At 44.1% G+C, this 27,403-nt stretch overlaps 1 protein-coding gene across 6 annotated transcripts in view; it reads left to right on the forward strand.

Annotated features, from left to right (window-relative positions):
• Positions 1-27,403, forward strand: part of Oca2 (OCA2 melanosomal transmembrane protein) — a 310,843-nt gene that overhangs the window by 73,531 nt on the left and 209,909 nt on the right. For 4 of the 6 annotated variants that reach the window (XM_063249815.1, XM_063249819.1, XM_063249818.1 and 1 more), the window contains exons 4-9: positions 4,285-4,473; positions 6,658-6,715; positions 7,711-7,783; positions 11,203-11,369; positions 13,768-13,850; positions 15,340-15,493. In XM_063249815.1, coding sequence (XP_063105885.1) covers positions 4,285-4,473; positions 6,658-6,715; positions 7,711-7,783; positions 11,203-11,369; positions 13,768-13,850; positions 15,340-15,493 — 724 coding nt within the window. The remainder of the gene's footprint in view (positions 1-4,284; positions 4,474-6,657; positions 6,716-7,710; positions 7,784-11,202; positions 11,370-13,767; positions 13,851-15,339; positions 15,494-27,403) is intronic. The other 2 variants (XM_063249816.1, XM_063249820.1) reach the window with 1 other exon arrangement.

The raw sequence follows: 27,403 nt of genomic DNA on the forward strand, positions 1-27,403 counted from the left end.
TCTCCTGTGCACTCAGCTCTCAAACACCACTTTCACGCCCTCTTCCGAACTTGCTCACGTGATGGCCGTGGTTGTGGCTGTCGCTCTGTCTCCTACACGCCAGCTCTCAGAGTCCAGCGTGGCCCCCGCTGCGATCCCGCGGGGCCTGGAGGAGGAAGGCTGTGGGCCTAGGTGCTTCCGCTGACCCATCTGCCTACAGCTTCTCCATGAGCAGAATGAACTCCCTCCACCTGATGAGTAACTCTGAGAGCCACACCGGGGGCAGCCAGGCCCTTCGTGTTTCTCTCGAATTCTTATTAAGCTGTCAAGGCCTGAGGCTTTTTTTTATATTACTTTATTTGTTAATATTAAGAAGAAAAGGTAAAACAAATTTTCACAACAAAATAATGAAAAAGTAACAATTGTTGATAAATTACACATCATTATCTTTAGTCACTCAAGTACAAAATAAAATTTCTTCAATCAATATTAGCACAACCTTTCCCATTCAATGAACTAAGTGACACTAATGGTATAACTAACTTGCATTTTTTCTTTTCCCTTCTATCCTTGTTCTTTTCCCCTATCTTAGTTTCTTCTTTTTATTGAACAGTTTCCTCCCATTTCACAGTGACTATTGTATATTTTGAACCTTATGGTTGCATATATGTCACTGTGGTGTGATGTTTTTCAATCCTTCTGGGAAGATACACAGAAGGGGAATACCTGGGTTGAATGGGACCTCTAATCCTAATTTTTTGAGGAATGTCCACACTGATTTCCACAGAGTTTTTACTAATCTACTCTCTAACCAACAGTTGTAAAAGGGTTTCTTTTTCCCTACAATGCTTTTATCCACTTGAATGGTGTTAACAGTCTTGATATATTTGATGCTATAGGATATGAAGTTATATTCAAATATTTCAAAGAAAAAGACTCTATGGTAACTACTATTAAGTTGGGTTATTTGGTGGTGAAGCACTAGGTTGCTGAAAGTGTCATGCTTTAACCTGTATTGTTATGTTGTTATGCCCCCTTTTATCTCATCCTCTCCCTTATTCATTAAAAAATCACTTAATCTAAAAAAAATATATCAACCAATAAAAAATGCTCCTGGTTCTGTAAGGCCCGAGGCTTTAAGGAACTTGCAGTGCTTTGGGAAGCCAGTGCCTGTCTGCGTTTGTCCAGCGTGGGAGCCCAGAGACACCCCGGCGTGGGGCGTTGGGCCTCATGTCAGAGGCTCACAGCTGTCACCTTGCAGACCACATTTTCCTTCGCTCTTGTACCTGAAGTGTGATATGGGAAGGAGTTTTAGAAACTTCAGTAAGTTTATGGGTGCATGTTAGGTGTGCACAGTGACCACATTCACCGTGGGGAATTTGCACCTGCACGTGATGCATCTTGCTTCTTGCCCCATCCCTCCCCTTCCTGCAGCCCGTCTTCCCCTCCTTATTTACAGAAGCGTTGTTTCCTTTCTTTCCTTCTTTTCTCATTATTTTCTTTTCCCTTCCTTCCTTTCTTTCCCAGTCCAGCCTCCTGAGTTCCGCTTCCCATTTGAATGTTTTTCTTCCTAGTTCACAGTGTCTTATACATTTTGGTTCTTATTTACACTTTCAGTTTCTCAAAGCAGAGAAACAATGTGGTATTTATACGTGTGTGTCCTGTTTATTTCCCTTCAGAGTATGGTCTCAAGGTTCGTTCTAGAAATGTCTCAAGCTTATTATTATTTGTGGTGGAGTAGTACTCCATTGTGCAGAACAACCACATCTTTAGCACTCGTCAGTTGATGGGGTTGCTTCCAAGGTTTAGCTGTTACAACCACTGTGTGTACTTAGGGCTGTGGTGATGCCTTTCATTCTTTGGGGTTACCAAGAAGGAGACTAACTGGGTCGAAGGGAATCTCTAGTTTTAGTTTTTTGAGGAATCCCAACCCTGATTCCCACAGTGGTCGCACCAGTCCACCCTCCCCTCAACAGTGCAGAAGGGTCCTGTTTTCCCAAAGCTCCTCCAGCATTTGCTATTTGTCAATTTCTTGATGGTAGTTATTCTTTCTGGAGTGAAATAGGATCTCAGTGTTGTTTTCATTTGCATCACTGGAATGATCACTGATGCTGAACATTTTGATTTGCTGTTTCTACTTCCTCATCTGAGAAGTATCTATACATTTCAGATGCCCAGCTTTGGACTGGGTTGTTAATTTGGAGAGTCTGACTTTTTTGAGTTGTTTGTATGTTCTAGATATTAGTCCTTGTCTGAGAAACAGCTGGCAAAACTTTTTCCCACACTATGGACTGTCTCTGTGTTAGTGTTTCTCCTGGTAAAAGCTTTTCAGTGAGATCTCAGTTGTTGATTCTTGTAACAGTTCCTGTGTGAGTTTTGCCCATAAAGTCTTTGCCTTCAGCAGTGTCTTCAGGAGCTCGACCTATTCTACCATCCAGCAGATTTAGTTTATGTTTTAGTATTTAGATCTTTGATTCATTTCAATGTTTGTTTGGTGAGTGATGAGAGAAGTGGGAGCAGGTGTAGTTACCAGCGTACAGAAAGCCAGGTTTCCAAGCACCGTGTGTCAGAGGGGCTGCCACTCTTCCACTGAAGGTGTTTGGCCCCTTTTCAAAGATAGGATGGCTCAGTGTGATTGAAGTTACTTTTGCATCTTGTAAACTGTTCCGTTTATTCTTGGGTCTTTCTTTTAATCACAGTAACTTTGTCATATAATTTCAAGGTAGGGATTGTGATGCCCCCTGCCGTGCCTTTGTTACCTAGAATTTCCTTTGCTGTCTAGGTCTCTTCTGGTTCCAAATGAATTTTGGGATTGTTTTCTCTAATTCTGTGAGATATGCTGTTGGAATTTTTATCAGGATTGCATAAAACCTGTATAAGGGAAGGGCTTTTTGATGCTTTACTTTTTGTAACTTAATTTTGTTGCAGTTTTGATTTGATCAAGTGATTTGATAGGATAATATTTATTGATTTGCATATTTTTAGAAGAGAATATGTTCTTTTCAGGGTATTGAGGGCAGGAATATGCATCTGTGCCAACCAACATTGTGGCTAAATGTATTTTTCGAATTTAAATCATTTTAAATGAAATAAAACTAAACATTTAGTTTTCCATTGCAATGGCCAGTGTAGTGATGGATGGATGGGGTGAAGAATATTTGATTCTGATGGAAAGTTCTAGAGCATAGTACAGCCTTAAAAACCACTGACACTAATTGACTTTTGTTTTTTTCTTTTTGGCACCAGGGATCGAACTCACAACCTCACACTTGCCAGGCAGGCGCTTAAGCCTGAGCTAAACCCCAGCCTGACTTTCTTTTCTTGATTTACAAAAAGCCATTTCCTAGTTCCTATTTTGATTGTTGTGTTTTTCTAGCAGTTATGAGGAAGGTGGCCCTTTTCAGAGACCTAACCATTTTCCCGTCACAATTGATGGAGAAGAGCACTGAGGGTTTGCAATGTCATTTGTTAGTGTTTTCATGCTGATTTTACAGAGCCTAGCTGTGTTTCTCAGTTTCTCCTCATGAGTAAGAGTTTTTTCTTGTGATAAGTGTCCAGGAGCATTACAGTGCTAGCTGGGCTTGGGAGTCACCACTCCTTCTGTAGCAACAGAGTTCACCGTGGCTCACACGAGTGTCGGGATCCCACTAGTATTGTACGAAATGTGTGAGAATCCTGACTGTGGCACGACCTTTCCAGGGTTAGGTGTGCTGCACACGGGAATTGCCTGGCAGCCCTGGAGCTGAGTCTGGGGTGGACGTGAGTTAGGACATCCAGCGTGGTTCTGGTGAAAGTTCACCTCTCGATTCTCGTAAACACAGGCCCTGCCTGGAGGCCATCTAGCCCAGCACCTGTTTCCCTCATGGTCCTGGATGCTGAGTGGGGATGCCACCCCGCCCTGCTCCATGACAGAAGCAGGAGGAGGTCCATGGCATCACTCTGCTCCAGGACAAGCATGTCAGGCCGGGGTGCCGGCAACTGCAGCGCATTCGAGGAGAAAGCAAATTCTGAAACGAGTGGGAATTAATTAAGCTGAGCCAGAAACAGCCATATTGGAAGAATTCAGAAGTTAGAAAAAACCGATGTTTCTTGAAGACCCATTGTGCGCTTTGAAGGCTTGAGGGACCTTGGAGACTTTCTTTAAGTAAAATGTCCTGTGACATCAAGAGAAACCCATTCCTGTCCCAGATGGAGGCGTGCCACACCTCTGGGGTGGGTCAGTAATGGCTCCACCTCATAGCCAGGGGAATTTTGTTTTGTCTAAGCTATTTTAGAAAAAATAACCAGCAGGCTCTTACTTTGCAGGTCACGGCTCACACCTGCCTACCATCCTGAGTTCATTGCCGATGTGGAATCGTGGGAAAACAGCTCGGCCGAATGGGAGCGGAGATACCTGCTGGGCAGAGAGGCGGCCGGATGGTCACCTTGGGCCTCTTCAGGGAAGGAGGAGCTCACAGAGAGCGCACGCCTCAGGGCGCCCCTGCTGAAGCTGAAGTAGGTGATGGGGTGCCAGCTCCGGTAATGAGTGGGGGCCGCACATCACTTCCTGTTTGCCACAGGAGGAGGCCCGGGGTGGCCTCGTCTCCACCTTCCTGACCCACAGTGGGAAGCAGAGCATGGCGGTTGTCGAGGTTGGCCAGGATGAGTTTCCCTAGGCCGTGAGAGTCATTTAAGGTGGCCTTCCAAGAAGCTGCAAGGAACCCAGGGACAAAACCAAGTACCCCCATCCTCTACATTCCTCTGGTTTGGGAGGTTGCAGGCTTCATGATCCTTAGGTTTGTGAGTAGAATTGATTCACCGTGGTGTTGTAGTGGTCAATGGTGTCTTTGTAGCTACTGATGAAAGGTGGGTGCCGTCCAGGCTGTGGCCTCAGGAATCGGGGTCTCCTGTTCCGTGGGAGCTAGAAGCCCAGGCTGAGCACGCCTGGGGAGCCGAGGGCACACGTGTTGGTGAGGTGAGAGCTGTAGGAGGGAGGGTGCACGGGCCAGGGAGGGCTGCGTGTGCTTTTCTCCACTGGCTGTAAGCAGCTCCGCCCGATGCTATGTCCTCTGCACAGCACGGAGATGTGGAGCCCGGAACGCCCGAGGCTTCACATTCACTGGCTGTGTTATTTCTGTGTCCATGGAATAGTTAGTTGCCTGGGGCTTGGCCCTCCACTCAAGCATGCGGTGCCATCTGAGCTCTGTAACTGGTGCAGGGGCCCCCTCAGGTGAGCGCACAGCTATTAAGCACAACCAGGAGATGGAGACCAGGGAGCTTTATCCTGGCAGAAAGCAGGGAGCAGCCTGGGGGTGGTTTCCAGGGCAGGGTTTTGTTGGGGAGGACTGGTCAGCCCAGGAAGGGTCGGCACATGCTTGGGTTTAATGTCACACTTCTTCACACATCCCGCTCAAAAGCAGCTGAGAACACGTTCAAATGGATGACGTGGTGTTATACGGAGCAAAGCTTTCCAGGTCAGCAGAAGGCTGTCGGTCCGGTCTGGCTCCTTGTCTGTGTCTGGAGGACCTTACCTGGAGCAAACAGCCACGGAGGATGGCGTGCCCTCCTGAAGGGCAGCAGCTTTTCTGCAGCCGTAGGTTCTCCTCCCTGAAAGCCCTTCCCAGTGCCTAGGAAGTGCTGGAATGATAAGAAGAGTGTGTAAAAAACTCTGTGTCTGAAATAGCTCAATTAATGCTTCGTGCTTTAAAAAGAAATGTCATTTTGATTCCCATTTAAATAGGAGCTGTTGAATCATAATTTGGCAGCATGAAATGATTGTCAAATTAAGCCTAACAGAATGCAAAATGCAATTTTAACATTTTCAAAGGACCGGAAAGGATTTTAAAGATGTGGAAGTGAACCAAGCGGGTGGAATAATGAAGACACCCAACCCAGGCTTTCCTCCTTCCGTCTGCAGGCATGCGTGGATTCTGGCTCACGTCCTAGCGTGCTTCCTTGTGAGGCGCAGAACTAAAGCCTGCCTGTGGCTGCCCGTGGTGTAGTCGGCAAGGGCGTCAGCCTCGGGGCCAGGCAGTGACAGCGTCATTAGGGATGGTTTTGGTTACTGAAGGAGCAGAGTGGAGGAGGATGCCAGCCTGGTGGTGTCAGAGCCCCACGCCAGCAAGAAAGAAGTGGGCTGCGTGTGCTGAGTCCAGGCTCACGTAGGATCTGGAGTGTGGTGAGGACCAGGTCCTGGTGAGGGGACGGGAACAGCTTTGAAGTCCTTAATAGGGGTTGACCAAGTGGTCTGTTGATCAAGTTTCCATCTGCAGAATTCTTCAGGCACCCTGACAGCAAGTCATGACAACAGTGAGATTTCCTTCTTGACCTATTTGTGTTTATATTTGATGATTTATATTTCCACCTTCCAGAAAACTCAGGGACAATAGTTGATAAATATGAGTCACAGAGCCAAGGTAAGCAGCTCATTCCCTTGTCTCTGCCGGCCCCACCGTGGGGCCTGGAGCAGGCTGGAGAAGTTGAGGCCGGCGTCTAGTTTGGGGTCCTTTCCCTCTGCTCCTCTCCGTCTCCGCCTGACTGCGGCAGCTTTGCTTCACATCACACGAGGGAAAGCATTAGGACTGTGTGCATCTTGGCGAAGGCCACCGCAGGCTTCCCAAGGGTGTCTGCGGATTGGCAAACTGGACACAGGCAGGCGCGCTGTTGCCATGGGACTCACCAGCGTGTCCTCTCTTGCAGGCGCTGTGTGAGGTGGCTGAAAGTCGCTGGCCTCTTCGTCTTCGTGGTGCTGTGCTCCGTGAGTACCGTGCTGCCCTCCTGGTGGATGACCCAGAGCTCTGCCCAGTGGCCAAAGCTCCTCGAGTGTCCAGGACAGTAGGGCATCTTAGGTGTAGGCCCACCGTTTGGCCCTTTGTCTGATTCTCTGACCTTGTTTGGAAGGAGAGGATGAGGGTGGGTGGGGTGAGAGGAACCTGTGCCGTGCCGTCCCGATCAGGGCAGGAGAGGGTGACATGGATCTGTCCCTTGTGAGGCACATGCATAGCATGGGTGGTGTCTGACGCCAGCGCGCGTGGAGCTAAGTGCAGTCAACTCTCCATACCCACGGGGAGGGGAGCGGAGATAGACAAGCTGTGTGTCACATAGAAGTGATTGTTCTGAAATCTGAAAATCACAATTTTATTTTTTGTTGTTGATGTGCCCGTCATCCCTACCCACATGGGCATGTGCTTCTGAAGCCCTTCCTAAATGGGGGCATGGAGGGGGACTTTAGGGGCTCCAGGGGATTTTGAAGGTGCAGGCCAGGGCAGGCCTGGGCTCCCCTTGTCCCAGGAGTAGCCTCCTGCCCCATCTCCAGCCTTCTTTGGAAGATGACAGACCCATGGGACACCAGTGGTTTTGCGCTGACCTTGTACGGTGTCATCTTGTTGTCACTTTGCTTTCTAGTGGAGTGTAAGGCTACGTGGTGGTGTCACAGGCACGTGTTCCAACCGCTGGAGAGGCCATGTTCACTGCTCTCCTATACAACACAACCACCTTACCCATCTTGGGTGGTTTAATTTTGTGGCTGGTTATTTCACCTTTAAAACTGGCAAATATCAATAATCAAGGGCAATTATAGTTAAACATAATAGGATGAATCAGAATATTTTACTTTCCACACTAAGCCAGTAGAGCCTGATTGCGTAAGGCATCACTGCCCTGCTAACTCTATTTCCAACAGTGATCAGAATTAGTTAAGTCCAGTTGCTCTTGTATCATGAGTCCATCATTAAATGTTTCTGATTGTTCCAGATTTTATTCAGCCTGTATCCGGATCAAGGGAAGTTCTGGCAGCTGCTGGCCGTGTCACCCCTACAAAGCTACTGTATCCCTAGTATGCCCCAGGAGGGGCTGAGAGCCACCAAGCAAAGAGGCGCTCAGGAGTCCCACTTGCTGTCACTGAGATTGCAGCCTAGGCTGTCGCCAATACTGTTTTTCTTCAGATGGCTGTGGATGTGGTGACGGTCCCCAAGGAGGGGAGGCGACAGTATAGCACATTCTGGCTTTTCTGTGGCTCTGCCATTCTCTGTTCTGTGTCCTCTCGCCCACCACGTCCTCCTGCGTTTCAGCAAGGGACATTCCTACTGACCCATCTTCAGTGTTTCCTTGGCTCTGTCCCCTGGGTCTGGTGATTGCCTTACCTCTTTGCAATGAGTTTTCGCTTGCTTTTTTGTATTCCTTGGGATTTTTCTTTTGAAAGCCACATTGCATAGGGTAGTAGATACAGAGGTCCATAGTGTCTAGGCTTGGACACGAGCGTTGCCTTCTCCTTCTGTGGCCACAGGTTTGAGGGTTTATGAAAACTTAGGACTTCAGCTGGGTTGAAGCTAGTGACTGCTGTGATAACTTGGTGCATCAGACACTTGGAATGCAAATCACTTTTATTTTATTTAATGGTGACCCCAAAGAGAGAGTAGTGATGCTGGCAGTTCAGACTCAGATATGACAAAGAGAAGCCATCAAGGGCTTCCTTTCGGTGACAAGGAGCAAGTTCCTGATGTGCTCTGTAGAGGGGCCAGCAGTACCTGAAGGCCTGGACTCTGGGACCACAGACAAGCAGAGGTAGGGCACTAGCTTTTAAAAAGGAGTGAGCTCACTTAGAGAACCGAGTGACAAGGGTTTTCCCTTTGGCATCTTTGGTTCATCATCTTGAGGAACTGAAATTTTAGAATGTTGGGTTTTTCCTGTCAGTTACCTTCTATTGGACAGGCCTGTTTCTGAGTCGCCCTGCGGGTCACTGTCTCTTCCTCAGGACCCCGCTCCCTCAGCCAGGCCACCTCTGACAGGTGCTCTCGTGGCCCTCAGGGAGCCCGGGATGCCAGGGCTGTGGTCCCGCCATCTCTCACCTCTGTGGACAGAATCCCTTGGCATCCCCAGGCAGTGTTGCTCCGGGCCCAGCTGCCATTCATGCTCATGTCTTTGTGCTTTTCACTACTTTAAAATTGCGTGGAGTATTAGTCTAAGGAGTATGTCTTTGTGAGAGATCTAAAGAGCTCTGTGATTTGACAAACTGGGTTTTTTCTTCTGTGCCTTTTCTTCATCGTCAGCTCCAGGGGTTGAAGAAACCAGGCCTTGGCTTTCCTAGAACACTGGCATCATGGTAGCTGCAGGATATGGGTCCTGGTTCCCCGGGTGGCTGGAGCGTGCTGACAACCTGAAGGCAGGGGTCCTCTATCGAGACCCCGTCTGCAGTCCTGGTAAGGAGGGAGGCACCGGGAGGCTTTCAGTGCTCTGCCTGTGGCAAGCCTATGGCCAGCCTGGCATCCCAGGGAAACAAAGCTGGTCAGAAGATTGAGCATAGCAAACAAAACCTCATCTCATCCCACCAGCAGCACGGTGCCATTTTTATTCTGAAGTACTTTTGCAAAGTTCTTTGGGCCTGAGAGAATCACAGGCCCAACTTTCTTGGAGCAGAGTGACCCTGGAACTCTTCTCCTGAGTGCCTGAGTTTTGAGGTGAAGGGGAAGAGCCAGGCAGGAGGCAGGGTGCCGAGGGGACCTCAGCTCTGTGGAACATCACCCCTGGGGCTGAGTCGAGTTTCCCAGGGCTCCCTGGAAAATGCCTGGAAGGAGACAGGGCTGGCTGGTCACAGGCACTGCAGTGGACACCCAGATGCCCCAGAGCCCCACACTGAGGTATGGGGAGGATGGGGGCCCTGGGGGCCACCCTCAGAGAAGCGGTGTTCAGCGCAGGTCCAGAGCAGTGTCAGGGCTAATTTTGAGAGGCTGTGAGTATACTGCTGTGGTTTCCAACCAAGCAGAGAGCTGCCCTGACCTCCGGCTGCCCTCTGAGGGACATGGGCGTCTGCTGGGGCTGGAAGGGCTTTTGGAGAAAGCAGCACTGTCCTTTAGTGGGGCAATGACAGAGCCACCTTCCTCTGTGAGCTCCCGCCTTCCCTGGTGACAGGCTGTGTCGGCTCAGTAATTACGAGGTTTATTTTAGAAACCTGTAATTGCAGCACCTGAAACGCTTTGTTCCTGGATTATTGTCTATGCTCGTCACGGGGAGGCCTGTCAGAGGCTACCAGACCACTTGGCAAATAAATAGAGGTCGGCAGACTTGACATGTAGGTTAACTGGTGCTGCCTGCCCTCCTCCCTCCTTCCCTCCCTCATTCCTCCCCTCCTTTCTCTTTTTTCCACCATACCCTAAGCTGAATCCTAGGCTCACAGAGATCGTAACGGATACCGGTAGGAGAGGAAGAGACCCCCTCTCCCCGTCCATTCTCTCCATCTGGGGTCCTGTACACCAGACTGACCAGACAGATTTACAGGGAAAAAATAAATAAAGAGCTTGACCCTGCGGCACTGGTGCTCATGATTCTGAGGCTGAGAAGCCTGTGCTCAGCCTCCGCACTCCGGATGCTGGGAAGGCCGGTCATGCAGACTGCAGGCCCGAGTTCCGGGGCTGACAGTGTAGATTCGTGAGCTTGAAAGCCAAGGACGCCTGAGTCAGGAGAAGACGGGTGTCGCAGCCCCACTGTCAGGCATGAGGGGCGGATCCTTCCCCACCTGTTTTCTAACTGGGTCCTCAGAGAGAAGGACAGGCCCACGAGGCAGACAAGTCTAGTGCTAATCTTTTTTGGAGGCTCCCTCACAGATACACCCAGGATTACTGCTTAACCAAATATCTGGGCATCTTGGGGTCCAGCCAAGTTAACCCCAAAGTCAGCTACCACAGGAGATGGAAAAGAGCTTGATTGCACATCAAGGGTGTGTGAACTTCTTGCTAAAATTAAGGTCAAAGATGAGGTCGAGATAAAGGTCTTGTCCAGGAAAAGAATCAGTGGAGCCTGACCAAAGTCTGGGAGAGGACAGAGTTCTTGCCAAGTGTTAGCTGAGCCTGAGGTCTAGCAAACTAAAAGACGAGACTTTCAGAGCTGTGTGGACTGGGCATCAGCAAAGACCCTCATCACCCTCTTACACCAGCTGCTGCCTGCAGGCTGCCCACTGTGGGCAGGAGTCTGATGACAGCCGCAGAAGCGGAAGCCGAGGTGCAGTGGGGCTGGGGGTGCAGGACAGGGACCTCAGGTGAGAGTGCTGGACATGAGGGATCGCTAACTGGACCGGCCGCATGCCTAGGAGTGCAGACTGGACAGGCAGGACTTGTCAAGGATCTAGGGCAGGTGGAGGAAGCCTGGGAATGTGTTTTTCTTCCTGTACTAAAAAGGGTGTGTTGGGCGGGGGCGCTTCGGAGGTGTCAGGCTTTCGCCCTTCCTCTGTGCTTTACCTTGACGCCTCCTCAGCTGTGAACCTCAGCGGCCACTCAGACTCTACGCTGCTCCACCTCAGCCTGGCGGGGGCGCTGGCCCTGAGTGCACCAAGTCGTCCCGGGAGAGAAGAGCATGTGGTGGTGGAGGTGACGCAGATGACTGCTTTGAACTCCAGGCGGCGACAGCCACAGCAGGTTACAGTTATGTGTCACTCGAAAGCAATTGTAAAACCTCATCTCATCCCATTGAGTTTACTCTTGAATGAATTTGATGGGAAGCCATAACACAATAACACTGTTATTAGTCAGGCCACTGATTCTGTATTTTACTTTGTTGGTGAACATTTTTCTCTAAATCACTTCTAAAACTTGCCTTTTCAGTAAAATCAGACTTCCAATTTCATTCAGAACCATTTTACTGGGCCATGCAGGGAGATACTGAATACTCGAAATAGTTTTTGTTGTAAAGTGCAACTTCATCTGGCCTCCTCGTGTGGTGCAGAGGACCCTCCTGGTGTGTGCATGGCTGCCAAATGCACAGATCCCTGCGGCTTCCGTGTCTATAACCAGAGGCCGCGGTGCTGGCTCCTCTTGGCTCATATCCTGCAGAGGCAGCCTGCAGGCAGGAAGGGAGCCAGCAGCTGTGAGTGCTGTGGTGGCCAGAGCCCAGCTGTCAATGTCTAAGGCATGACCTTCTCATATACCTGACCCACCTGACTCCTGGCTCAGGCATTGTTCTGGATATTTGCAGTGACTTCTGCATGGAAGTGCTAGCTGTCTTTATGGGTTACTTGCTAAGGGGCTCCACCCTGCACACTTTCCTGCTCATAGACTTCACCCCATAGAGCTAAGATCTACTTTGGAAGAAGGATGCAGCTTCTTGGTCAGCAGCCACTGCAGCACCAACATTTCAAACAAGCTCCTCTGCCTCAGTCTTAGGACCTAACTGTGCTTCCCCGTGTGAAGCTCACGCACAGCAAGGAGACAACTGGTAGTGTGTAAGAAAGGTCTGCTTCTGCCACCTCATGTCTGAAATCCTTCTGCAGAAGAGGATGGTGCAGTCTACTCATTTTTAAATTAAAAAATAATTTTCACCTTAATAAAAACTTTAATCAATGTATGACATGATTGGGGCACAGTATGATAATTTGATTCATGCATACAGTGAATAATGACCCAATGAAGGTGATTAGCATTTCTTTTGCCTCAAACATTTATCCTTTCTACGTCTGGGCACATTCAGCCTCTTCTGATTGTTCTGAAATGCATCGTAAACCGCGGAAGGTAGTTACCTTGCTGCACTTTGTACCACTGGTTAAGGTAGTTCCTGCTACCCAGCTGCCTTTTGAGCACATGCACATCTGTAACACAATTTAGGTGAGCTGTCCTGAGCTTTCTACTTTCATAGAAAGGACCTTCACAACATGTGGACGCTCCCCAAATGCCCGTGTACAATCAGTTCCATAAACTGGAAGAACCCCAGAACTTTACTAAAGCATTTTTCCCAGATATGCTCTTTCCAAAGACCTGTGTTGAGAGAGTTTCTGTTCTTTCATGCAGGAGCTTTTCTGCTTTGACTGATCACAAAGTTCCTAGCTTCAATTTCCTTGGTGATTTGTGGGCGAGACTCCCGTCCACCCACTGGAGGTCCTGATGCCCAGTGCCCAGCTTCCCTGTGCTCTGAATCAGTCCCTCCCATCCCTGGTCTCCTGGGGAGGAGAAGGCTTCCAGTGGGCTTGCCAGAAGCTGAGGAAGCTCCACCTTGCAGGGGGTTCTGGGACACAGGGGTGCTGAATGTTTTCTGGGGACACGTTCCAGGCTGTAAGCTGGAAACAGTTCAAAGAAACAATTCTTATAAGTTGCTACAGGACTGGAGGACCTCAAGTCTTCAGCGACTTTAGTGGTTTCTTTCACTCATAACAAGCTTGTATAGTTGGTCCTGCCTCTTGACAGGTCTCACCCAACAATTTGACCAAATGCTGATTAAATACTTAGAAACTATTTTTGTGTGTCCTGAACATGTATGAACTTTTTTCCTTGTGAGTTTCCCTAAACAATTTAGTGTAACAAGTATTTTACACAGCATTTACCTGTATTAGATATCACAAGTAGTCTAGAGGTGATTTAGGGTATGAGGAAGCATGTATGCAGGTGATGGTCAAATACTATGTCCATCGGGACTTGAGAATCTAGAGATTTTGACATTTTTCAGGGTCAAAGAAATGATGCCTGGCAGCCCTGAGGGACTATTCCACTTACTTCTAGGCTTGTCATACCTTTGTATACTAATTATATATTAATACTTTTCTTTCTTTCTTTTTTTTTTTTTTGGTACTGGGGATCGAACTCATGACCTCGCGCTTGCCAGACAGGCGCTTGTGCTGCTGAGCTGAGCCCCAGCCCCCTCCCTTTTAAAGTGTCCTCAGAATTGCAGAAATTCCCAGCATCCATCACCTGGACAGTCTCATGTAAAACATTTGTTGCTGTCCTCATTCCCTTTTCCTTGTTAATCACAAATGCCTGAGCGGAATGGTGCCGGATTCCAGGTGACACTTCGGGTGGAAGGCCTCACCACTATCGCATGCTTTGGTTGTTACAGGTCACTCACAACTGGACGGTACTTCTAAATCCAAGAAGAAGTGAGCACTTGGTTGTGAGCAGGACTTTTGCGATACTGAGCAGGTGTGTTCTCCGGGAGTGAGGTCTTGGGGCATGTTGTCTGGCATGCCCTTATTTATCAGCCTGTTTCTGTTGGTGTGGCGGGACATCCAGGACTGGTTGACTTGTAGAGAACAGAAGTGTATTTTATTTACTGCTTTGGAGGCTGAGGAGCCCAAAAGCACAGCACAGCATCTGCTTAGCATCTGGTGAGGCTCGGTTCTCCATCAGGAAATAGCAGAGGGCATCGCGTGGAGAGAGATCACACACTCCTCCTCCTCAGCTCCTCTCCTAGAGACGCTGGCACAGAGCAGAGATCCCACCACCACACCTCACCTAGTCTCCCTGCTTCCCAAGGCTCCTCCTCCAAATGCCATTTAGGAGATAAGGGCTTTTTAGGGGACACAGTCAAGTTATAGCAATCGCCTAAAAAGGCTTGGTGTATAGAACACTGAACTATGGTCCAGACAGACCCAGATGAGCTGCATAGCTTGGAGGAGGCGCTCAGGCAGGGTGGACCATGGGCACAATTGCTGCAGAGGCGCTGTCCTTCTCCTGGTCAGGATGCGGAGGACTGGCGTCAGGATGCACTTTGCAGCTAAAGCTGTCTTAGTTACTGTTCTGATTTCATTCCCATTCTGAAGACAGACAGTGGGGACTTACAGGAAAGTTCAGGATTCTTTGGCTGTCTAAGTAACGTGGCTCTGTATCCAGTCTGTACACTTGGTCACTGCGAGCCAGCTAGGTCTGCCGGATCCAAGTGCACAACCGGAGGATGAAACGTCAGCACCAAAAGTCCAGTTTCTCTTTGAGACTTCTTTTGGCAACGTTTTCTCTCTCTCTCTCTGTGTGTGTGTGTGTGTGTGTGTGTGTGTGTGTGCGTGCGTGCATGCGTGTGCCTGTGTGTTTCTTAACACTTCTCATATGGACACTGTCTTTTGGGGTAGGAGCACCCTAATAACCTCATTTAACCCTTACCACCTCTTTAAAGGCTCTATGTATAAATTCAGTCATATTCTGAGGTACTGGGTGGAGGAGAGAACTTAAAAATAGGAGCTTTGCAGGGAAGCAAATAGGTTCACAAAAGTAACTGACGGATCTTTAGAGAAGTGCTTCAGTTTTACCAAGCCACAAACTTTATAATATTGACAGAGTTTTGAATGCTGAATATTTGTGGTGCTTTCCCACTGTGATCAGTGATGAAAGCTTAAATAGTTGGCTTGGCTACCTGTTAGCAGGTAAAGCAGTCAGGCACATTGGCGAGTCGGAGCGGGGAATCAGCTGTGTAGGTTGCTGCCTCTTACCAGTTACTGGGGCAGGGCTGCAGGGTGGCGGACGCCGTGGATGGGGCGGGAGAGGCTCCAGTGATGCCCTTGTTGACCCATGTTGGGCTGAATGAGCCCCGATCCCTTCAGGTCCCAGGCGGAGCCAGGGCTGATGTGGGCTGGCAGGACGTGAGGGGAAGGACGCTGAAGGTCCACCCGGAGTTCACGGTCTGCGCTTCGTTTTGCAGAGAAAACGTTTCCGTCAGCATCCGGAGCTCCTCGCAGCAGAGCCGGGTGGTCCCCCTCCTGCTGTCTCACCAGTACCTGCGAGTCAGCGTCGAGGCCCAAGTGGTCATCGCAGCGGCCGTCCTCGCGGGGGTCTACACGCTGATTATATTTGAGGTAAGGCTCAGGCCTGCTCTCCGTCGTGCACCTGCCCACAGTCGAGGTATTTTAACTCGTTTTGGCCACCATTGCTTTAGCTGCGTGCGACAGATTTTGACCTGTTGTATTTCAATTACACTTAGTTTTCTCTGCTTTAACTTTTCCTTGAGACTTCCTCTTTGACTCATAGGATGTTTAGAACTACGTTATTTGACTTCCAAAAGTTAACAATTTTCCCATTGTCTTTGTGTTATAGAATTATATAGTTCGATTCCCTTATGGGCAGAGAACTCTTGGTGAATGTTCCATGGGTGTAAAGTAATGTTTCCTTGTTTTATAACAGTAGTGTAGCTTGCAAGCACAAAGTCTGTGTACTTACAAGCAGCACTCTGTGACCCTCTGTGGTCTGTGGCTTGGTGTAGGACGTGGAGATGACTGCCGAGGTGGCAGGAGAAAAGACCTCCTTCCTGTGTCAGCATCTCCTGTGCTCCAGAGTCCCTCAGAGGACTGGGGAGGTCCGTGTTCTGGTGGAGCTGGTTCCTGCCACCAGCCACTGGGCTTTTCGGAAGTGGAGCCAACATTTCAACCTTCCTAGTTCTTTTGCTCGAAGGAAGAAACTACCTTGGCTGAGGACTCAGAAGTTCTCCTGAGTGTCAGGGCAGGGATGCTTCTTTAAAAAAGTAGTCTTGAAATTCTTCAGGCAGGCGCCCTCAGTCAGTCTGCACCCTACTTCACCCCGTGAAGCCAGTCTCAGGGTGACTCATGGGGTATCTCCCCACTTTCCCTATCTGCTGTTCCCAGTGGCCCCCCAGGCCGGTGTCACTCCTGTCACCTCTGTGACCTCTGCCTTAACCCTGCCTCACCTGCTGTTATAAATCTGTCCACTTATGCGGGCTGCTCAGTGCTCTGAACAGTGCCCGACACAGAGCAGGTGCTTTCTAGGTACTTCAGATGCTCCAGGAGGATTCTGGACTGCTCTAACCTGGTGCTGGGACAGGGAGGGTCCTGCGGCCCCTTGCCTTTGTGCCCCATTGATTATGTGTGACTGAGCAGGGACAAGGTGAAGCTAAGCTCCCTTAGGCCTCTGAAATCCCAATGGATGAAATCATTCCAGATAATTCCCAGGCTTGTTCCTGTGTCTGGCCTATGGATAATCCCGAGTGGTACTTTCTTGGGGTCATACTTCTCATCCTTGTGAAACAGTTTTTATTCCAAGGTCCAAAGGACAAAATCGGAGCGCTCCTCTAACTCCGGCTCTTTGCATCTATAACAGAGCTTCCTATTTCCCAGGGCAGCATCTGAAGATTTCATTATCCCAGCTAAGGCTTCTAAGCTCTCTTAGCGTATAAAGTCATTGAAAGCACTTCTAACGTGGTCTTAATGAAAAATATTTCACGGCATAAAGAAGATAAAACCCTTCTCCCCTGTGCCCTTCAGCAGGCCCCTGGAATTGTGCGTTAGGAAGGGTTGCCGTCATGCACGGACGGGCTCCTTCTGCTAGAAGTGCAGAGGCTTTTCACCCCCTTCACCCCCTTATCAGTCAGAGCAGTGTGAGGCAGCATTTATGCAGGATCATGTTTCATTGTTCTGGATCCTCGCATGTTTAATTTAGGAGTTCACAGAGTGCTTGGTTTAAAAACTATGAAGTTAAATTCAAGAGAGACAAATGGAGAACACCTCAGTCTTCCGGGGTCCCCACTTCAGCGTATGAAGGTTGGAAGCATGTCTGGGGAGAGGGAAGAGGGGCCCATTTCAGACGCCTGTCATTGGGGTGCTTTCCACTGGAAATCCCCAAGTCAGGCTGCCCTGAGTTTTGGTCTTAGTATAATTTGCAAGGCTAGAATTTAAATCACAGCTGGGACCAATGGCTCTGCACCCCGATTCATTTCCCTTGGTCTGTAAGCCTTTTCTTATAACTGATGTGTGGAATGCTACTACTATAGTGTCCAGAAAACTTCCGGTTACCTTCAGAGATACGTTTCGTTTTCAAGGACTTTAGACCTGCAGGCGGTAGGGGCTCCTGTAACATACTGCTTTCCATAACAGAAATACATTGAACTACAACGACACTGTTTGCGATCCTGGGAACGAGATAAGGCCCAGGCCTTCTGGCCACTAGACCATATTGCCCACAGTTTTGTCTGACAAGTTCACAATCCAGTATTCCAAGGTTTCTCAAAATAGGAAGCCATATACTTCCTTAGCAAGGTGGGAAGCCTTCCACATCCCACACGCTGCTTCTCCACGCAGAGCAAATGCAGCTGATGCGCTCTCTGTTTGGTAGTTCATGTAAGGAAACGAGAGCAGGACCAGAATCACAGCAGCCACACTCTCCCTGCCGTGTCCTCCTGGTGAGGAGCCCCTGGAGAAGGCTGCGCTGGGCAGGGCTGCTTGGCTGTCCAGACTCCAGGCAGCTGCCCAGGCCCGGCTTCCTGCGGCTGCCTCTTCTCTGACTCCTGGGTCCTAACAGCACCCTGACAACTGGTAGAGTTTATTATATAAGAAAAATAACCACTGGTCTTTGTGTACATTGCATACTTAAAAACCTTGACAAATTGTTGTCAAAAGGTTATTTTTTTTTGTTTTTTTGAGACAGAATTCCTCTATGTAGTTCAGGCTGGGCTTGAACTCACAGTGGCTTCCAGGCAGGCAATCCTCCTGTCCCAGCCTCCTGAGACCTGGGATTACAGGTGTGCACACCACATCCGGTGAAAAAGATATTCTAGGTATTAGATATATTTTTATCTTCAGGAAGAAAGAAGAAGATATGGGAAGGAAATTTTCATTTTTGAATCAGCGACAGGTTGAGAGAAAACTGCTGAAATCTGTGCTGTGCTGAATTTAGCTGGCAAGTTTGTTTTCATGTCTTTGCCTTTCCCTTTTAAGCTCCTACTTTCTTCTTGCAGTTGTTTTTTTGTTAGTATTTCTGAATAGTTTCTCTTATATGAGAAACTCAAAATATAAATAAACAGCAAAATAAAAGAGAGATGACAGGAAGTAGAAGATGGTTTTTCAAATGAGAAGGGGATCCTGCCCCTGGGTTTATCTGCATTCATGTGGGTGTCTAGGGTGGCGTCTTGGTGGTGTAAATACAGCACTGCTCTTCAGGAGTGTTGATCTTATTCTCAGAATTGACCCTAGTCTCACCTGCTTTATATTTTTATTTTACTAATTATAGAACTCGTGCTTCTGTTTCTCAGCTTGCAGATATTTCTAGATTCCTGGTTACTATTATATCTAAATGTATGGTAACATTACAACAAGTACAAACGTCTATAACTGTTTGTTTTCCAAAGCTATTTCCACTTTTACTCATCTGTAAGAACAAAATTGTTATTTTTTTCTGATAAACTTAAAAAATTTTTTTTCTGACACATATAATTTATGGTGGGAAATAGAGGCGAATGTCATGTTTCCTGTAATGTTAAGAAGGAAAATGTCTTATAAAAATCCTATCCTGGTACCTTTTTGAACAGTAGTTTGGCAAAGATAGTCATTTAGCCATTGGGATTTAACCCATTTGTTTTTTTTTTAAATTTTAAAGAGATTAAGACAAAACAGGACATAACAAAGCAGATCAGAACAGAACAATGTAAGCAACACAGTATTTCACCAGAAGACAACCCGTAATTAGCAGTGACTACCACAATGTCTCTTTCTTTGAAATAGTTGAGCCCAGAAATCACTAGGAAGAAAACTGTGTACGTTGACTAGAAGAACGAAATTATCTGAAGTGTCTGTCAGTGAGAGAAGGGTAGTAAAGATTATAGTTCATACGACACGAATGTAACTGCAACGCTGAGACTTCATTCCAGGAGAGAGGCGTCTTTTGTAGTATTTAAATAGAACAACCATCAACTGCCTGTTTATAGATGTGTGTGCTTATGCCTTTAGTTTTCCAACATTTCTTCTATAGCTAATTTGTTAAGAACTTATAATTTCAGACTTACTTTGTTCTTTTCCTTTTACTTGAGATATAAAATTAGGCTGCTTGAGATCTTTTTTATGTGCAGGCAGTTTTATTGATACCTGTTCTAAGATACTTTTACTGTATTCTATAAGTTTCGGTATGATATATTTCCATTTTTGTTTGTTTTAGGATAATTTTTTATCTCTTTTGAATCATTTGTTATTTAAATGTGTATTTCATTTCCAACTATTTGTGACTCTTCTTCCTATTTCTTTGTTATTAATTTCTCATTTTGTACCATTGCATTTAGAAAAGATAACTGATATGATCTCATCCTAAAATCTAATACTTGCTTATGACCTAACATATGATCTATCCTGTGTATCCTGTGTATACTTAGGTGTTGCTCATATCCTGTATGTACTTGGGAAGCTGTTTGGCTGCTGTTGCGTGGAAAGTTCCGAATATGTACCTGCTAGGTCCACTTGGTCTCCTCTAACATTGTTCAAGTTTACAGTTTTTTTCTTAACTGGTTTTCTGTCTGAAATGTTCTATTTATTATTGTATATGAAGCATTGGAGACCACTACTATTATTGCATGGCTGTCATTTCTCCCTTTAGATTTGTCCATATTTATTTTGTATATAATATATAAAACAGATGCAAAGAGATACACAGGAAATTAAAAATTCCATTGAAAGTTGTAAAAACACCTCAATGAATGTGAAGATAGAATTTCAGACCTCGAAGACAAGATTGCAGTGAACAGGAAAGGAAAGAGCTTTTAAAAATAACAAGAAATCAGGAAATAACAATTCAACACCTGTAAGATGACACAAAGAAAAACAACATATGGTTTATAGGAATAAATGAAAAAGAAGGGGACAACATAAAGGATGTCAAGAGGATATTTAAAGAAGTAATAGCTGAAAATTTCCCAAACATGAGATTGGAAACTGATATCAAGATCAATGAAGCATATAGAACTCCAAATAGCCATAACCAAAATAAAACTACACCCAGACATATAATAATCACTATCCCAAATAGAATAGAATATTAAAAGCTGTCAGAGAGGAAAGACAGATCACCTATAAAGGAAAACCTATCAGAATCACAGCAGACTTCTCAGCACAAACAATAAAGTCAAGAAGAGCATGGAGTGAAGTATTTCAGATCCTTAACTGGTTTTCTATCTGAAATGTTCTATTCATTATTTTATATGAAGCATTGGAGAAAATGATTTCCAACCAGAATGATGTACCCTGCAAAAGTGTCCTTCAAAATGGATGGATAAATAAGATACTTCCATGACAAAAAACAGCTGAAGAACTTCATGATCACCAAGCCAACCCTGCAAAGAATATTGAAAGACAGTTTAGATACGCTTAGGAAAAAACCACTAAACAAAGCAGACAATTAAACAGAACAGAAAGATAAAGATGCAACAGCAGAAAGATAACATATCAACAATAAACCAACATATAACAGTTATAACCATTAATGTAAATGGTCTCAATGCACCAAATAAAAGTAACAGAATGGCAGAATGGATCAAGAAACAAAATCCAACCATATGCTGTCTACAAGAAACCCATCTAACCCAAAAGGATACTCACAGACTGAAAGTCAAAGGATGAAAAACAATACTTCATGCAACAGGAACCCCCCAAAAAGCGGGGGTAGCTATTCTGTTTGCAAATAATGTGAACTTCAAACCAATAATGGTCAAAAGAAGGTCACTACATACTGGTTAGGGGAAAACTTCAAGAGGAAGAGATAACTATCTTAAATATGTATGCACCAAATTCCAGAGCACCCAGTTATATAAAACAGATTAACAGAAATAAAAAACCAATTTAGCAGTAATACAATTATAACAGGAGATCTTAACACACCATTGACACCAATGGACAGATCAACCAGACAGAAAATCAGCAAAGAAATAAAAGAACTGAATCACACCTGTGAACAAATGGACTTGATAGATATATACAGAGTATTCCATCCAACAACAACAGAATACACATTCTTCTCAGCAGTACATGGGTCATTCTCTAAAATAGACCATATATTAACTACAGAACATATTTAAATAAATGCAAAAGAGTTGAAATTATCCCTTGCATGTTCTCAGATTATAGTGCTATGAAATTAGAAATTAATGATAAAAGATACTGCAAAAATAACACAAACACATGGAAAGTAAATAACACACTCTTGAGTGATCAGTGGGTCACAGAGGAAATTAAAGAAGAAATTAAACAATACTTACAAACAAATGAAAACAAAAATACACTTACCAGAATCTGTGGGATGCAATGAAAGCAGTCTTCACAGGAAAATGTATTGCACTGAGTTCCCACATCAGGAAAACAGAACAAATACAAATAAATAACCTGATGTTACACCTCAAACATCTAGAAAAAGAAGAGCAAGTCAAGCCCAAAGCCAAAAAAAAGAGAGGAAATTATAAAAATCAGGGCAGAAATCAATGCAATAGAGACTAAGAAAACAATCCAAAAAATCAATGAATCCAAGAGTTGGTTCTTTGAAAGAATAAATAAAATCGATAAGCCCCTCGCCAACCTTATTTTAAAAAGAGAAGAAAAAGCTCAAATTCATGCAATAAGGAATGAAAAAGGCAAAATCACTACAGACCTGATAGAAATACAGAAGATCATCAACACCTATTTCGAAAACCTCTACTCTCAAAGGTTTAATAACACTGAAGAAATAGATTCCTAGAAACATGTGAAGTACCAAAGCTAGGTCAAGAAGATGTAAAACTGCTGAATAATCCAATTTTTATTAGTGAAATTGAAAACATAATTAAGTCCTTACCTACAAAGAAGAACCCAAGCCCAGACAGATTCACTGCAGAATTCTACAAGAAATACAAAGACCTAATGCTGACACTCCTCAAACTATTCAGTGAAATTGAAAGGTAAGCAATCCTTCCTAAGTCATTCCTGGAAGCAAATATTACTCTAGTACCAAAAACTGAGAAGGACCCAACTGAAAAAGAGAACTACAGACCAATCTCCCTAATGAACACAGATACAAAAATCCTCAATAAAATATTGGCAAACAGGATGCAGCAAATCATCAAGAAGATTATACACCACGACCAAGTGGGATTCATCCCAGGCATGCAGGGATGGTTCAACATACGTAAATCAATAAATGTAATCCACCTCATCAATAAAACCAAAAATAAGTATCACATGATCATTTCTATAGATGCAGAAAAAACTTTATTTATTTATTTATTATTTTTTTTTATTTAAGAGGAAAAAGAGAAAAACACAGAACAAAACAAAGCGGTGTAAGGGTACACATAATACAGAACTACAAAAAAAAAACATAACAAAAAAAACCATAACAGTAAGAAATCACCTGTTAGTAGATTATATATTATCATCTTGAAAATAGTTGCTCAAATCACAGTATCAAAGAATACAAGGTGGACATTCAAACAGGGAGACTGCAAACAGCTGTGTTCAATGATCCAAAAACATTGATATAGTCACCTATTTAACACCCCTAAACATACTTGCTGTTATATCCGTTAGAGCTCTTTTTCTTTTTTTTTTCCCTCTCTTTTTTACAACAAAATTTACACATTTTGGATTTTATTACTCCTTAGTGCTTATTACTTTTTTGGGGGGGGGAGAATACAGTCAAATATGGCAAAACAAAGCTGTCAGTCAATACCAAGGATAGACATAGCACATGGTGTAGAACAGAGTACAAGGTTATCAACAATGGTTATCAACGTTGTCCCTTGTTTCCTTAAAAAGAATTGTCTATCTCATTAGATATTATAAAGTTGGACAAAACAGTAGAGAACAAGACCAATAAAACTTAGGCATTGTAAACATTACAGGACTTCCAAAGAAGACAATAGTCAAACCAGAATGGGTATCTTAGTGAATCTTATTGCCTTCAAAGTAGTTGCCTATGTCTTCAAACTTGATACTATTATATAGAATGGAACAGAGTCTAATAAGTCAAAACAAGATCGTGGGAGTACTACAGGACTTCAAAACAAGTTAATAGGAAATCATAAAGAGTTACTATTTATATATCCTAATTTTTTAAATTTTTTCTTTAATTAAGACAAACATAAGAAATGACTAAATAATTTTTTTAAACAATAAGGGGGAGATTGAGATAAAACAGGACATAACAATATAACAATAGAGGTCAAAGCATGACTGTTTCAGCAACCTAGTACTTCACCACCATATAACCCGACTTAATAGTAGTTACCATAGTGTCTGTCTTTTTCCTTGAAATATTTGGATAAAACTTCATATACTCTAGCTTCAAATATTTTCATATCAAGAAGCCCAGAATAAAGCCTTTCTAATTAATGAAAACTTTATAAGGCTTCAAGGCCACCTAATGGGGAATCATGATTACCACTTATTTTTATATATTTGAATCATTACTTACATTAGGGAAACTATTCGGTATTCACACATGCGAGATTGATTTATTTCACTTATGAGTATGGTCTCAAGCTGCGCCCATTTATTGATAAATATCTCAATGTAATCCTTCTTTATAGCTGAATAATACTCCATTGTATAGAAATACCACAACTTTTTTATCCATTCCTCAGTTGATGGACACTTGGGTTGTTTCCAAGATCTGGCGATTACAAATTGTGCTGCTATAAACATAGGTGCACATATATCACTGTGGTATGATGCTTTCAGTTCTTCTGGGAATATGCCTAGAAGTGGAATAGCTGGAATAAATGGGATTTCCAGTCCCAACTTTTTGAGAAATCTCCAGACAGATCTCCACAAAGGCTGAACCAGTCTACATTCCCACCAGCAGTGCAGGAGAGTTCCTTTTTCCCCACAGCCTCTCCAGCATTTGTTGTCGGTTTTCTTGATCCTGGCCATTCTTTCAGGAGTGAGATGGTATCTCAGTGTGGTTTTAATTTGCATTTCTCTAATGACCAATGATGATGAGCATGTTTTCATGTATTTATTTGCCATTTGCATTTCTTCATCTGAGAATTGCGTATTCATCTCAGATGCCCATTTTTGGATTGGATCTTTGAATTTTGGAGGTCTGAGTTTCTTTAATTCTTCATATGTTTTAGACAAGAGGCCCTTGTCTGAGAGAGAGTTCACTAAAATCTTTTCCCAGTTTGTGGGTTTTCTTTTCACTATGCTGGAGATTTCTTTTGACATGCAGAAACTTTTTAATAAGAAGTGGTCCCAGTTATTGATTCTGGGAAGAATTTCCCGTGTGGTTTGAGTCCTGTTCATGAATTCTTTACCTACTCCTATGTCTCCAAGGTTTCTACCTAATTTGTCTTCCAATAGATTTAGTGTTTCTGTTTTAATATTCAGATCTTTGACCCATTTAGATTTTAATTTAGTACATGGTGATAGACATGGGTCTAGTTTTAGTTTTTAGCAAATGGAGAGCCAGTTTTTCCAGCACCATTTATTAAAGAGACTGTCGTTCTTCCAGTGAACCTGCTTGGCTCCTTTATCAAAGATAAGGTGGTTGAGTGTGTTTGTAGTTGTGGTTGTATCTTCTCATCTATTCCATTGATCTTCGGCTCTGTTTTGATTCCAATACAATGTTGATTTTACTACTGTTGCTTTGTAGTATAACTTCAAGTCAGGGATTGTGATGCCTCCTGCTTTGTCTTTGCTGCTTAGAATTGCCTTTGCGATTCTAGGTCTCTTCTGGTTCCAGATGAAATTTAGGAGTGATTTCTCTAGATCTATAAGGTATGTTGATGGTATTTCTATTGGGATTGCATTGAATCTGTATAACAGTTTTGGGAGAATGGCCATTTTCACAATGTTTGTTCTTCCTATCCATGAGCAAGGGATATCTTTCCATTTTCTGAGATCATCTTCAATTTCCTTTTTCAGTGTATTATAATTTTCACTGTATAAGTCTTTCACTTCTTTCGTAAGAGTAATTCCTAAATATTTCATTTTTTTGCTTGCTAATGTGAATAGTCCAGTTTCTCTTATTTCCCTCTCTGTGATTTTGTTGTTTGAGTATAGGAATGCTATTGATTTCTGAGTATTGATTTTGTATCCAGCCACATTAGAAAAAACTTTTTATAAGGTCCAACATTCATTTATGATAAGAACTTTGTAGAAAATATCAATAGATGGTCTTTACCTCAATATAATAAAGGTCATCTTATGACAAACCAACAGCTAGTATCATACTAAATGGCCAAAAATTGAAAGCCTTTACTTGAAAATCAGGCACAAGACAAGGATGTCCTTTATCACCACTCCTATTAAATAGAGTACTGGAAATACTAGCCAGAGCAATTAGACAAGACAGAGAAATAAAAGGGGTAAAGAGAGGAAAAGAAGTTAAATTATCATTATTTGAAGATGACATGATACTCTACATAGAAGACCCCCAAAACTCCATTGAAAGACTCCTACATATAATAAATAAATTCAGCAATGTAGCTGGATACAAATAAATACTCAAAAATCAATAGCATTCTTATATACTAACAACAAAATCACAGAGAGAGAAATAAGAGAAGCCACACCCTTCACACTAGCAACCAAAAAAATGAAATATTTAGGAATTACTCTCACAAAAGCAGTGAACGACCTGTACAGGGAAAATTATAATACACTGAAAAATGAAATTGAAGATGATGTCAAAAAATAGAAAGACATTGTTTGCTCTTGGATAGGAAGAATAAATATTGTGGAAATGGCCATCCTCCCAAAACTGTTACACAGATTCAATGCAATCCCGATAAAGATGTCATCTACATACCTGATAGATCTCGAGAAATCACTCCTAAAATTCATCTGGAATGAGAAGAGACCCAGAGTAACAAAGACAGTTCTAAGCAGCAAAGGCAAGGCAGGAGGTATCACAATCTCTGACTTGAAACTATACTACAAAACAACTGTAGTAAAATCAACATGGTACTGGAATCAAAACAGAGCTGAAGATCAATGGAATAGATTAGAAGATACAACCACAACTACAAACACACTCAACCACCATATCTTTGATAAAGGAGCCAAGCAGGTTCACTGGAAGTATGACAGTCTCTTTAATAAATGGTATTGGAAAAACTGGCTCTCCATATGCCGAAAACTAAAACTAGACCCATGCCTGTCACCATATACTAAAATAAAATCTAAATGGACCAAAGATCTGAATATTAAAACAGAAACACTAAATCTATTGGAAGACAAATTGGGTACCCCTTGAAGACATAGGGGTAGGTAGAGAATTCATGAACAGGACTCAAATCGCATGGGAAATACTTCCCAGAATCAATAACTGGGATTATGTCATATTAAAAAGTTTCTGCATGTCAAAAGAAATCTCCAGCATAGTGAAAAGAAAACCCACAAACTGGGAAAAAATCTTAGTGAACTGCTCCTCAGACAAAGGACTTCTGTCTAAAACATATAAAGAATTAAAAAAAAATCAGACCCCCAAAATTCAAAGATCCAATCCAAAAATGGGCATCTGAGATGAATACACACTTCTCAGATGAAGAAACACAAACGGTAAATAAATACATGGAAAAATGTTCATCATCATTAGTCATTAGAGAAATGCAAATTAAAACCACACTGAGATTTAATCTCACTCTGAAAGAATGGCCAAGGTCAAGAAAACCACCAACAACAAATGCTGGAGAGGTTGTGGGGAAAGAGGAACTCTCTTGCACTGTTGGTGGGAGTGTATACTGGTGCAACCATTGTGGAGGTCAGTCTGGAGGTTTCTCAGAAAGCTGGGATTGGAAGCCCCATTTGACCCAGCTATTCCACTGCTAGGCATATTCCCAGAAGAACTGAAAAAATCATACCACAGTGATATATGTGCACCCATGTTTATAGCAGCACAATTTGTAATTGCCAGATCTTGGAAACAACCTAAGTGTCCATCAACTGAGGAATGGATAAAAAAGTTGTGGCATTTTTATACAATGGAGTACTACTCAGCTATAAATAGTGATCACATTGAGACATTTA

Source organism: Cavia porcellus, unplaced genomic scaffold (genome assembly GCF_034190915.1).
Source record: "Cavia porcellus strain 051 isolate PalLab524CR breed Dunkin Hartley unplaced genomic scaffold, mCavPor4.1 scaffold_6, whole genome shotgun sequence".
NCBI lineage: Eukaryota > Metazoa > Chordata > Mammalia > Rodentia > Caviidae > Cavia > Cavia porcellus.